General features: G+C 55.1%; 4 protein-coding genes across 6 annotated transcripts in view; 2 read left to right on the forward strand and 2 right to left on the reverse strand.

Moving 5' to 3' along the window:
- Window positions 1–1403, forward strand: part of CD5 (CD5 molecule) — a 6059-nt gene extending 4656 nt beyond the window's left edge. The window contains exons 7-9 of the mRNA XM_029965950.1: window positions 518–571; window positions 921–1028; window positions 1110–1403. Of these exons, the coding sequence (XP_029821810.1) occupies window positions 518–571; window positions 921–1028; window positions 1110–1195 (248 nt within the window). The 3' untranslated portion in view covers window positions 1196–1403. The remainder of the gene's footprint in view (window positions 1–517; window positions 572–920; window positions 1029–1109) is intronic.
- Window positions 1404–2472: 1069 nt separating this feature from the next.
- Window positions 2473–5200, reverse strand: VPS37C (VPS37C subunit of ESCRT-I). 3 transcript variants are annotated; one of them, XM_018067918.2, is made up of 6 exons: window positions 5172–5200; window positions 4730–4854; window positions 4022–4126; window positions 3784–3877; window positions 3495–3577; window positions 2473–3265 (listed from the first exon to the last, which is right to left on the reverse strand). In XM_018067918.2, exons 3-6 carry the CDS (start codon window positions 4112–4114, stop codon window positions 2582–2584), a joined length of 954 nt encoding a protein of 317 aa, XP_017923407.1. In that variant the 5' UTR covers window positions 4115–4126; window positions 4730–4854; window positions 5172–5200; the 3' UTR covers window positions 2473–2581. The 3 variants fall into 3 exon arrangements, with proteins under 3 accessions (XP_017923407.1, XP_017923405.1, XP_017923406.1); XM_018067916.2 differs by having other exon boundaries at window positions 3784–3955; XM_018067917.2 differs by having other exon boundaries at window positions 3784–3955; window positions 4730–4850; window positions 5172–5198.
- Window positions 5201–5263: 63 nt separating this feature from the next.
- Window positions 5264–11701, forward strand: PGA3 (pepsinogen A3). The gene is made up of 10 exons (XM_008931936.4): window positions 5264–5409; window positions 9084–9202; window positions 9281–9425; window positions 9949–10066; window positions 10344–10462; window positions 10542–10741; window positions 10853–10969; window positions 11049–11187; window positions 11262–11354; window positions 11443–11701. The coding sequence occupies exons 2-10, from the start codon at window positions 9147–9149 to the stop codon at window positions 11590–11592; spliced, it is 1137 nt and encodes a 378-aa protein (XP_008930184.1). The 5' UTR covers window positions 5264–5409; window positions 9084–9146; the 3' UTR covers window positions 11593–11701.
- Window positions 11702–11923: 222 nt separating this feature from the next.
- VWCE (von Willebrand factor C and EGF domains) overlaps window positions 11924–12171 on the reverse strand; it is a 7275-nt gene continuing 7027 nt past the window's right edge. Inside the window, exon 13 of the mRNA XM_029965951.1 lies at window positions 11924–11997. Within this exon, the coding sequence (XP_029821811.1) occupies window positions 11924–11997 (74 nt within the window). The remainder of the gene's footprint in view (window positions 11998–12171) is intronic.

Below are 12171 nucleotides of genomic sequence, written 5' to 3' on the forward strand. Positions count from 1 at the left end.
CCCATTATTCCCAGGCCTGTCCCATTATTCCCAAGCCTGTCCCATTGTCCCCAAACCTGTCCCATTGTTCCCACACCTGTCCCATTATTCCCAGGCCTGTCCCACTGTCACCAAGCCTGTCCCATTATTCCCAAACCTGTCCCATTATCCACAGACCTGTCCCATTATCCCCACACCTGTCCCATTATCCCCAAGCCTGCCCCACTGTTCCCAAACCTGTCCCATTATTCCCAGACCTGTCCCATTGTCCCCAGACCTGTCCCATTGTCCCCAGACCTCTCCCATTATCCCTAAGCCTATCCCACGTGGAATAGGCACAAAGCAGGGGAGCGGGAAAGGGGATTAAGCTCCAAGTGGACACAAAGGAGCAGCCGGAGGATCCCGAGGGGGAATTATGGTGTGGGAGGGGATTATTTGGGATGACATATGGAGCTGGCAGGGGGGAAGCAGCTGGAGGAAGGATCAGGAAGATCCTTGGAGAGACAATTCCCGCTCTCCCCCCACCTCTGCCTTCCAGTCTCCAAGAAAAAGCAGCGCCAATGGATCGGCCCCACGGGCCTCAACCAGACGGGTGAGGGGGCAGGGATTGGGATCCGGGATTCCTGGGGGTGGGATTGGTGTTCCTGGGGGTGGAATTTGTGCACCTGGGAGCAGATTTTGGGCTCCGGGGGAAGGATTTGGGAATCCTGGGGGTGGATTTGGGGCTCCAGGGGGTGGGATTTGTGTTCCTGGTGGTGGATTAGGATTCCTGGGAGTGGGACTGGGACTCCTGGGGGTGGATTTGGGATTCCTGGCGTTGGATACAACTCACCTGATTTCCCTCAGCCCCATCCCGGGGGTGGGTCCATTCCCTCCCAACCGCCCTTCCAGTCCCCAAATCCCAATCCCAATCCCGATCCCAATCCCACCTTGTGTTCCAGTCTCCTTCCACCGCTCCGGCTCCGCCGCTCCGAGGCCTCGGGGACAGGGAGGGGACAACGACTACGCCGCGGTCCCGCCCAAGAGCTCCCAGCTCTCCGCTTATCCAGGTAAACGCTGGAAGCAGCTCCTCTTCCAGGGATGAACCCACCGGGCACCCCCTAAGCCACATCCATCCATCCCCTCCACAGCCCTGGAAGGAGCGCTCCGACATTCCAACCCTCCGGAGAACTCCTCGGACAGCGACTACGACCTGCGCTCCGCCCGCAGGGTGTGATTCCCAAAGGATTCCCAAAGGAGCCGTTCCCGTCTCCCGGCTCGGCCACAGGGGGATCCCAGCGTTCCAGGGAGAAAAAGAGGAGTTCTGGGGGTTCTTAAGGTACTTATATGGATTTAAGAGGCCTTTTGGAGAGGGATCGTCGGCTTTTCCATGGCTCCAAACCGATGGATAAAGGAAAGGAATGCAAGTCCAGGGAGGGTGGGAATACTGGGAAGGAATCAAAGATATTTAATATCCAACAACTGTAATAAAATTGGGATTTTTGTACTAATTACACCTTGTCCTCTTCCTTCCTATATCCCAGAGCAATTCCTTAGAGCACCAGACTCCCGGTCAGGAGGGAAAAGCAGGACAGGAAAACAGGGAAAGGCATTTTTCCCTGTTTTTCTACCCCGAAGAGCCCCAAGCTGAGGAAAGATAAGCCCGGGAAAAGCAGGAAAAATGGGTTGGGAGATGGTGCTGGGAGAGGAGGAAAGGCTGGAATCCAAAGGGAGCCGGTGTCGGGATGCCAGGAAGGGATAAAGGGATCAACCCATGGGCGGATGCTCCGTCATTCCCGAACGAAATACTGGCCGTGACTCCAGTATGGAATTAATTAATGCAGTTTTATTACTGTAATGAATCCCAGGGATGGAATTGCTTCCATGAAATCCCACAAAGCCCCATCCTAGTCCATTAGTAACCATTCCTTATAAATAACTTCCAGGGATATGGGCGGGACTCGTAGGATAAAGTGCTGAGCAAAGCAAATCCCATTCCCGGTGTTTGTCGTTCCCTCTGTCTCCAAGTGTTTCCTGAGAAGGGGGATGTGAGGAGCCCGGAAAACCACGCGGGAGGTCGGGAATACCAGAGGCTGGGTGGGAATCACCGACTCCCAGACAATCCTGGAGTGGCTGGGTGGGAAGGGATCATCTCATTCCAACCACGTTCCACTAATCCAGGCGGATCCAAGCCCCATCCAACTTGTCCTTGGACACTTCCAGGGATGGAGCAGCCACAGCTTCCCTGGGAAATCCATTCCAGTGCTTCACCAACCTCGCAGGGAGGAACTTCTTCCCAATATCCCATTAAACACATCCTCTGGCAGCGGGAAGCCATTCCCCTTTATCCCATCATTCCAGCCCATTATATCCAAGTCCTTTTCCAGTTCTTTTGGAGCCCCCTTAGGCTCTGGAAGGTGTTCCAAGGTCTCCCTGGAGCCTTCTCCTCTCCGGAATTCCAGCCCTGAGGGGCTGCTCCTTCCTGCTATATCCAGCTGGGAATCACCTGGCTCTGACTCCTGGAACTGTGACTCTCATCCCATGGAATTCCTGGGATTCCACCTGTTCCTCAATCCCCAGAAAAAGAAGGAAGCAGTAGAGGATGCTCCCGGAAAGTCCTGGATTAGTATCCAGGCCAAGCCGGACGGGAAGGGTTGGGAGGGGGCGGGTATCCAAAGGGTGGGGGAGCCCCGGGATAGGGAGGCTGTGCCGGGATCGGGAAATTCGGGAGAGGGGGCTGGGTGGGATAGGGTGGCCTTCCCGCTCCGGGAGGGATGTAGGGAGAGTATCCCGGCCTGGGAGGAGGAGGAGACGGACTGGGACCGGGATATGGTGCCGGCTGCGGAGGGGCCCGGGATGGAGACCAGGAATAGCCTCCGGAGGCAGCTCTGGGAGCCTGAGCCGACGGATATCCGGGAGCTGGGTAAGGAAAGGGTTGGGAGCCGGGCTGGGAAGCAGCCGGAGCTGCCGGGAAAGGTGCGGGAGGCAGCGCTCCATGGGCCGGGGGGCCGGGAGGGAGCGCGGGAGCCGGGCTGTAGGGAAGGGGGAAGGGAGGAGATCCCGCTGGGAAGGGCTGTGGAGGATCCCTGGAGCCAGGAACGTGAGGAGCAGGAGGGAGAGCAGGAGGAGGAGGAGGAGGAGCCTGCGAGTCCTGGCCGGATTCCTGGGATCCCTCGGATTTCCTCACGATCTCCTGCAGCTTTTCCACGCGGACCCGGCGCAGGTGGGACAATTTCCTCATGGTGGCAAACTGCTCCAGGAACGTCTCCAAGGGCACTTCGCCCTCCAGGAATTTCTCCGCCATTTTCTAGAAGAGAGGAACAGCCTCGGCTTCATCCCGGGATCCCTCGGCTCCTCTTCCCTCATCCCGCTTCGGGATTTCGGTCTTTCCTGGACTCCACACAAACAAGGATCAATCTGATTTTTGGGGGGGGGGGAAAGACCAGCAAATTCCAGGCATAACCCAGGATTTTTGGGATTTGGGTTAGCCGGGAGTCTTTGAGGATGAAGCCCTGGGATTGAAGCCTCGAGCTCACCTCAGATTCCTCCTCAATCTTCTGACTTTCCACCTGGAGCAGCTCCAGCAGAGTCTGCGGTTGCAGCGCTGCCGAGGATTTCTCTGGGAAAACCATGGAAGGAAAAAAAAAACCACGGAAAAATCACAACCATCGGGAAAAAACAGCAGAGATCCCACAGGATCAGCCTCAGGAATCACTCGGGGAAGGAGGAAAACCCGAAAGGATCTCTCCTGGGAAAAAAGTGGGATCTCGGCTTTCTGGGAAGCAGAATCCTTTGTTCCCGAGCCAGGATGATCCCAGGGCTCACCCAGCTTTTCCTTCTGCTCCCGGCACCTCCCGGCCAGTTCCTGCAGCTCCAGGTATTTCTTGGAGAGGTCACTTCGTCCCGATTCCAGCGGCGCCTGGAATTTCAGGTTCTGCTCGGCCAAGCTCCGGTTGGAAGCCAAGGCCATTTCCCGTTCCAGCTGCAGCTCCTGCACCTGCGGAATTCGGGAAGTGACGCCGGGAACGGGACAAGGGAACCCCAGGGTGACCCCCCCACCAACCTCCTGCGATTCCAGAGCCAAGCGCTCGATTTCCTGGGAATCCTCCTGCAGCTCCCGGAGCTCCTCCACCGTCCGGTTCCTGAGCATGTCCATCCTCCCGGATTCCTGGGACACGGAAAAGGAGGCGGGTAAATTCCCCAGTCCAGCTGTTTGGCCTCCTAGGGATTGAACTCCAGCTTTGTTAAACCTCCTGGAGCAGCTTCTATAAGAAATCAGCGAGGGCAAAGCAACATTCCCACTAATTCCTCCTTCAGGAATGACTTTTCCCCAACTTTTCCCAGCTTTTCCCAGCCTGTTTGGAAAGAATTTTGTGCATCCCAGAGGCTTTTGTCGAGGAAAAACCCACTCCCAGCCCCGACCAGCAAATTCCAGCTGAATCTCTCCCCCATTTTCCAGATTCTGACTCATTCCAGGCTCCATCCCACCCAAGATTCCCGTTCTTCCAATGAAACCTGGACCTGCTCCTATCCCACTGTTTCCAAAGAGATGGAAAAGATCTTACGGATCATCCACTTCCACCCTCTGACATGGAAAGCAGTGAAATAACACAAAATCCTGGATTTCCAGTATTATATCTGCGATTTATCCCAAATATTCCAGGTTTTCCGATAACATGTAGGAATTATCCTGCGTTTGTGGTGCAAATTCCAAGAGCTGGGAGGGGATAATGCGGGAATGCCATAAAAAAACCAGGGACACCCTACAAACCTGCGCCGTCCTGATGGCTCCCGGCTCTTCTACCTCTTATCCAAGTGGAGCATCCCAAGGATTTCACGCCGGCAATGTCGCAAGATCCTCAGGAATGTCTCAACTCATGATCCCGATAAACCTGTCTGAGGGGAAAACAGGGAATTGTGTCCCACGCTGCAGGCGCGGGGCTTTCCCCCCGCAAGGGAATCACCCGATTCAGGAGTTTTTTGGTCTCTTAACGAAATTTTATGGAGTTTAAACGGGAAAAACGGGAATGCCGGGAGCGGGAAAACTCAAGAACTGGCTCTGGGAAGCGCCCAACGGCGCTCAGAGGGGTGGAGGCGAAGCGCTGGGTGACTGCACGGCAGCAGCGAGCGGGAGCGGCCGCGTTAGCGCCGTAATGCCGCCGTTATTCCCGGTATTCCCGATATTTCCATTCCCGGCCCAGCCCCGGACTCACCGTAGACCCTCCGCCCGTCGCTACTTCCGGGTTCCGGCGCGGACCGGAAGTGGGCGGGGCCATTGCCGTCAGGGAGGGGGGACGCGCCCCCCCGCCAGGAGGCCGCGGGTGGTTCCTCCCGGCGCCGCCATGTTGGGGGGGGCGGGATTTGGGAGCAATTTAATGGATTTTTTTTCCTAATTAATCAATGTTTGGATGCCCAGAGGGCTTCTGCCGGGTCATAGCCGCTCTAGGATTTATATCCTTCGTGGTTTTGGGGTGGAGGAGCGCTGAGAGAGGTGGAGAAAGGGGTTTGGAGAAGGGCCATAGCATAATAGGGAATGGGGTTGTATGGACACGGCAAGGGGTTTCATGGGATTTTGGGAATAAATCCTGTCCTGTGAGGGTGGTAGAACCCTGCGATGGATTTCCCAGGGAAGCTGTGCCTGCCCCAGCCCTGGAAGTGCCCAAGGCCCGATTGGAAGTAGTTTAGGAAAAAAACACACAGCTCAGCAACATCCCAAAAACCCAGATAACATCCCAAAAAAATCCTATAATGGCGGGTTTTCCCGGCTGGAACCAAGATATCAAAGCAAATCCCTTTGGAATACCTGGATTAGCCCCTCCTGACATGAAACAGGGATATGTTTCCTAGAATGTACATGGAAGCTCCAATCCCATCACCCAAAACACGAATCCAAACCCCACTTTTCCCAAATTAACTCCATATTCCCAAATCCCAGACAGGGATAAGGAATGAGGAGAGCAGCTCCTTCAGAAAACAGTAGAAGGTTGTTCCCAAAGTGCCTCTGGGATCCAGGAAAGGCACCTCTGATCCCATAAGTCACCTGAGCCTTTGTGGTGGAATAAATGGGAGTCACATGATCCCAAAAAATTCCAGTTGAATCAAGGACAACTTGTTCCCAGTGCGGCTGATAAACAGGTCAAACTCCCAATGTTATGGGAAAACAAAGGGACTCGACTTTCCAAAGGGAAAGAAAAGCTTTCCAGGCTTGTTTGGAGCAGTTTTCCAAACACGTGGAAAAGCTGGAAAATGTTTAGTTAACATTTGATATAAAAATTATGGATTGGGGAGAGGAAAAATTAAGATTTTTGTGGAATAAATGGGAAAATATCCATTTAATTGCTATCCAGCAATAAAAAAAAATGGATAAAGGGGTGTTTTGGGGAGGATATTCCCATTAAAAGTTTATTAATATCCTTAATTTCCATGTTTTTGGAAGGATATTCCCATTACCTGTTTATTAATATCCTTAATTCCCATTAAAATAGTTCCACCTGGGATTCTTTTACATTAAAATTTAAGGATTAAGGATAAATTAAATTGTATTCAGATTTGCAAGGAATAAATGGGAAAATATCCGTTTAAATATGTTATCCGGCAATAAAAATGGGATAATTTTTCCTTTTTAAGGGATATTCCCATTATTTTCTTATTAATCTCCCTAATTTCCCTAAAAGATGGTTACACCTGGGTTTTTTCCCTTGGATTTTGTGTTAATCCCACCCAAAACCAGGTAGGAAAAGGTTATCTGAGGTCCCTGTCCGGTGGAATTCCATTCCCACAGGGAATGCCAAGATCCTTGATAACTTAATTCAATATTTTTAAGCAAATCCCAGAGATTTGCCTCCTCAGGAGCCTCAGAATTCCCTCCTTTCATCTGACAGTTCCGATAAAGCTCCGGGGTGATAAAGGGACAAGAAGAACTGGGAACAGGGCCTGGAAAACAAGTTTCCTTCCTGAATCCATTCCAAGATAAACCCTGACCCCGTTAGGGGATTTTTGGGGGGTAAAATTAAGGAAGTTCCCGTGCTTTTGATGTCCCAAAAGCCGGAAAATCCCGAAATGTTGATTCAGAGGGTGATTCCCGTGGGAGTTAAATCCATCCCAAGTGGCGTTTCCACGTTAAAACCAGGATTATCTGGGAACAAACCTAAATTTTTTGGAGGGAGGATTTGACCAGGAATCCCTGCCTGAATCAGGAATGGATCCAGATCCGGGTTTTTTTTGGGATCTTCCCATCCTTTGGTGCCCTCTGGTGCCAAGGAAAGCTGGGACAGGGAGGCCTCGGTCACCTGCTCCCGACCTAAAATCCCAGCTCCGGGATGGACTATTCCAGGATCCCTGAATTTCCCCACCGAGGCTGGAAAAATCCCGATTTCTCCCTGAGGAAAAGCCATTTCACACCCTCAAAGGGGTTATTTTTCCATCCTCTCACCTTTTTATTCCTGATATAATTAGTGGTGAACATTAATTCCCATTTTCTCCCTGTCCCTGAATCCCACAACTTCTTCCTGCTGGGGATAAGGATTCATCCAAAAATCCGGCAGGATTTTGCCTCCCAGGGATGGGATTTACAACCATCTTGTCCTGAAACTTCCCATTTCTGGCAAAAACCTTCCATTGGAAAATCTGGAGTCCCTGATCCCCTGGGATGGCAGCTCTGGGAATTAAATGGATAAACAGCTCTGGGATAAGGGAATATTTTTGTTTTCCCTCCTGTTTTGGCCCAAAACCAGGGACAACTTGGAAGCTCCAAATTTACAGGGACACCTTCCACTAGTCCAGGTTGCTCCAAGCCCTTCTCCAGCCTGGCATTCGGCAATTCCAGGGATGGGGTAGCCACAGCTTTCCTGGGAAATCCATTCCAGTGCTTCACCACCCTCACAGGGAAGGATTTATTCCCAATATCCTGTTTAAATCACCCCTTTTCCAGTTTGGAGCCATTCCCCCTTGTCCTGTCGCTCCATTCCCATTCCCAAAATCCCTCTCCCGCTCTCCTGGAGCCCCTTGAGGCCCTGGAAGAGGCTCCAAGATTTCCCTGGAGCTTCTCTTCTCCAGGCTGGACAATTCCAGCTCTCCCAGCCTTTCCCATCCCTCGGATCACCTCCGTGCCCTCCTCTGGCTTTGCTCCAACACTTCCATGTCTTGCTTCCACTGGGATTTCATCCCTCTCATCCTTTCCCGGCGCTGCTGCAGAACTGGGACCAGCTGTGGGGTCAAAGTGGGAGCAGCCAGGGGAAGGTCTGGCTCCAGATGCCACTGGAATGCTGAAGGTCACTGGAGCTGGGCCGGGAATCTTGGCTTCCCTCACGGCACCATGTGGATCCTGGAACGGTCACCTTGTCCTGGAGGAGATCAAAGGATCAAAGGCTCCCTAAGGCCAGAGCTGGAATTCTTCCCTTGGAATCAGCCCCGTTCCCGGAAGAACAAAAGAATCCGAGGATCGGGGCTGAATTCCATAGGGGAGAGTGAAATGGATAAAGATCCCTGAGGGATGTTGGGAGAAAAGGGATGAAGCAGCGGATTATCCTAGAGGGAAAAAAAGGAGGATGGGATATGTTGGAGGGGTTTTGGAAGGAGAAGGGCTTGGCTGATTCCCAGAATGGAAAATCTGGAGCTGGCAGCCTGAAAATCCCAAATGGATTGGCTGGAGGAAAAGGCTCTGGAGAGACCTTGGAGCCCCTAAAGCAACACCAGGAAAGCTGGAGAGGGACTTTGGAAAAGGGCCTGGAATGATAGGACACAGGGAATGGCTTCCCAGTGCCAGAGGGCAGGTTTAGGTGGGATATTGGGAATGAATCCTTCCCTGTGAGGGTAACGAGGCCCTGGAACGGATCTCCCAGGAAAGCCTTGGCTGCCTCATCCCTGATGAGCTGCAATCCAGGGATCAAACCCTCCAGCCGGGAGCTGGGGGCGATCCAGGGGACAAACCCAACCCCACATTCCCACTGGCTCCCAGCGCCTTCCCTCGGGACACCGGAGCGCTTCCCTCCCATCCCAGCATCCCGACCTCACCCCTGGGAATAAGGGCTTGACATTCCCCCCCTTTCCCGGCCACCTTCCTTAAGGACATTGTGATAAGATTCCCGGGAACCGTTTGCTTTCCTTATCGGAGCCACCGGCCAAACACGGGAGCCGGGATATAAGGAGCGGGAGCGGGAGCGGAGGCTCACATTCCCGGAGCTCCCGCCATGAAGCTGCTCCTGCTCCTCTCCCTGGTGGTCCTGGCCCAGGGCCTGGGGACCAGGTGAGCGCCAGGAAGGGCCCCTGTCCCAAAGGATGCGGGATGTGGGATGATCCCAGTGACGGATCCCGGTGTCCGCAGGGTACCCCTGAGGAAGATGAAGTCGCTGCGGGAGAGGCTGCGGGAGCAGGGATTGCTGGAAAGTTTCCTGGAGCAGAATCCCTATAACCTGGCTGCCAAGTACCTCCCTGGGATCGCTGTGGAGCCCCTGCAGAACTACATGGATGTGAGGGAATGGGATCGGGATCTGGGAGGGCACGGGGGCCAATATCCCCTTTCCAATCCCACTATCCTTTTTCCTGTCCCACTCACCCCTTCCACATCCCATTACCCCCTTCCCACTATTCCCTTCCCTACCCCACTATCCCCTCTCCATTATCCCCATCCCACTATCCCATTCCCACTCTCCTCTTTTCAATCCCACTGTCCCCTTCCCAGTCCCACTGTCCCATTCCCACTATCCCCTTCTCAGTCCCACTATCCCTTTCCCTATCCCACTATCCCCTCCCCACTAACCACTTCCCCATCCCACTGTCCCCATTCCGCTCTCCCCTTCCCTATCCCACTATCCCCATTCCCACCCCATTACCCTCTTCCCACTATCCCCATTCCCACCCCACTATTCCCTTCTCACTATCCCCTTCCCTGTCCCACTATTTCCTTCTCACCATCCCCTTCCTCATCCCACTATTCCCACCCCACTCTCCCCTTCCCAATCCCACTCTTCCTTTCCCACCCCGCTCCGACAGGACGAGTACTTCGGCACCATCTCCATTGGGACTCCAGCCCAGGAATTCACCGTCGTCTTCGACACCGGCTCTTCCAACCTTTGGGTTCCCTCTGTCTTCTGCTCCAGCCCGGCCTGCAGTAGGTGTCTGGAATGTGTCTGGAATGTGTCCAGAGCGTGTCCAGGTGTCTGGAACATCTCCGGGTATCCAGAGCATGTCCAGGTGTCCGGAATGTCTCCAGGTGTCCGGAGCATGTCTGGCAGCCCTGTGGCTTCTTGGACGATGGGGAACCCCCCAGGCCTTGGGAGCCAGGGATGGCTCTGCCCTGGGAATCAGCCTCTCCCAGGGACACTGAGGTGCCACCCTCATTCCCAATGGCCTCATTCCCGTGATTCCCTCCCTCCCGACCCTTTCAGGGAACCACAACCGCTTCAATCCCGCGGATTCCTCCACCTTCCTGAGCACCAACGACACCCTGTTCATCGCCTACGGCACGGGAAGCATGTCCGGAGTCCTGGGATACGACACCGTCAACGTAGGGCCGCTCCATCCTTCCCATCCCATGGGATCCGGGATCCCGGGAGGCCCGAGCCACACCTCTCTCCCTTTCCCAGGTCGCCGGGATCAACGTCCGGAACCAGATTTTCGGGCTGGCGGAGACGGAGCCGGGGGATTTCTTCTACTACACCCCCTTTGATGGAATCCTGGGATTGGCATTCCCGAGCATCGCCTCCTCCGGAGCCACCCCGGTCTTTGACAACATGATGATGGAAAGGCTCGTGGATCGGGATCTCTTCTCCGTCTACCTGAGCAGGTAAATCCCGGCCGGAGCCGCCGAGGAGTTCTCCCGTTTCCCTCCTGCCGGTGCTGGTTTCCCAGTGGGAATGGCAGGGTGGGCAATCTCTGGCTGGATCCCGCTTTTCAGGGACGGCCAAGCCGGAAGCTTTGTCCTGTTCGGTGCCATCGATCCCTTTTACACCGCCAAAGGAATCTCCTGGATCCCGCTCTCCGCCGAGACCTACTGGCAGATCACCATGGACAGGTACTCCCGGGAAGCTCCGCAGCTGGTGTTTTTGGGGAATCCCAACCTCGGGAAGCTCACCCTGCCTCCCTTTTTCCAGCGTCTCCATCAACGGGGTGGCAGCGGCCTGTTCCTCGGGATGCCAGGCCATCGTGGATACGGGAACATCCCTGCTGGCCATGCCCGTCCGAGCCTTCCAGATCGTCATGAGAGCCCTGGGCGCCCGCTCCAACGGCGAGGTGAGCCCCCGGGACGCTTCCCAGGATGTTTTTTCCTGGCTGGAATAGCCACTGACCCACCCTGTCCCCCCCAGATCACCTGCCAGGCTGCCAGAAAACTGCCCGACCTTGTATTCCATATCCACGGCCAAGCATTCCCGGTGCCGGCCAGAGCCTACGTGATACAGGTGAGCATCCTGCTGGGAACGGGGCTGGAATGACGTGGGGCAGGGATCCCACAGCCGGTGACCTCCCTGTTCTGTGTGCTTGGAGCAGAGCGGCGGGGTCTGCAGCCTGGGATTCCAAGGCATGGATGCCCCCACGGAGGAGGGCGAGCTCTGGATCCTTGGGGATGTGTTTATCCGGGAATACTACGTCGTCTTCGACAGGGCCAACAACAAGGTGGGGCTGTCCCGGCTGCCCTGAGCCGGGATGGGGGATCCCGACGGTTGCCGGCTTGGGGGCTGGCAGGGATGTCCCTTTTCCCGCCGTTCCCGGCCCCTCCTGCCGCTCCCGAGGACAATAAAGGTGTGGAGAAGCCTCCCTGTGCCGTGTGTCTCTGGGAAGGGCGGGGCATTCCTGGGAATGGGGCGTGTCCCTGGACACCGGTGGGTGTCACCCTCACCTGCATCCCTGCAGACCTTTGGCCATGGAGACTCTCATCCATGTGGATTCTCATCCCTGGGGACCTCCCGGCCCTCAGGACCCTTCTCCCTGAGCACCCTCGTCCCCGGGGTCTTCCCAGCCTTAGGGATCCTCATCCCTGGGGATCCCGGCAGGACACGTCCTCCTTGTCCCCAAACTCCAACTCCAGCACTTCCCTCCTCATCCCTCAGAGGCCACTCATCCCAAAATTCCCGCTGAGGACAAGCCCCAGGCTCCGCGTGTTCCCAAGCAGGAGGGGACAAGGAATAAATACCAGGATGAGTTTATTGGCGGATGGCGGGGGGACAGTCGCCCCCCCTCCCCAGGGGCCTGATCCTGCAGACCCCCCTCCTCTTCCTC

This window comes from Manacus vitellinus, unplaced genomic scaffold (assembly GCF_001715985.3).
Source record: "Manacus vitellinus isolate BGI_N305 unplaced genomic scaffold, ASM171598v3 scaffold_127_pilon, whole genome shotgun sequence".
Lineage (NCBI taxonomy): Eukaryota > Metazoa > Chordata > Aves > Passeriformes > Pipridae > Manacus > Manacus vitellinus.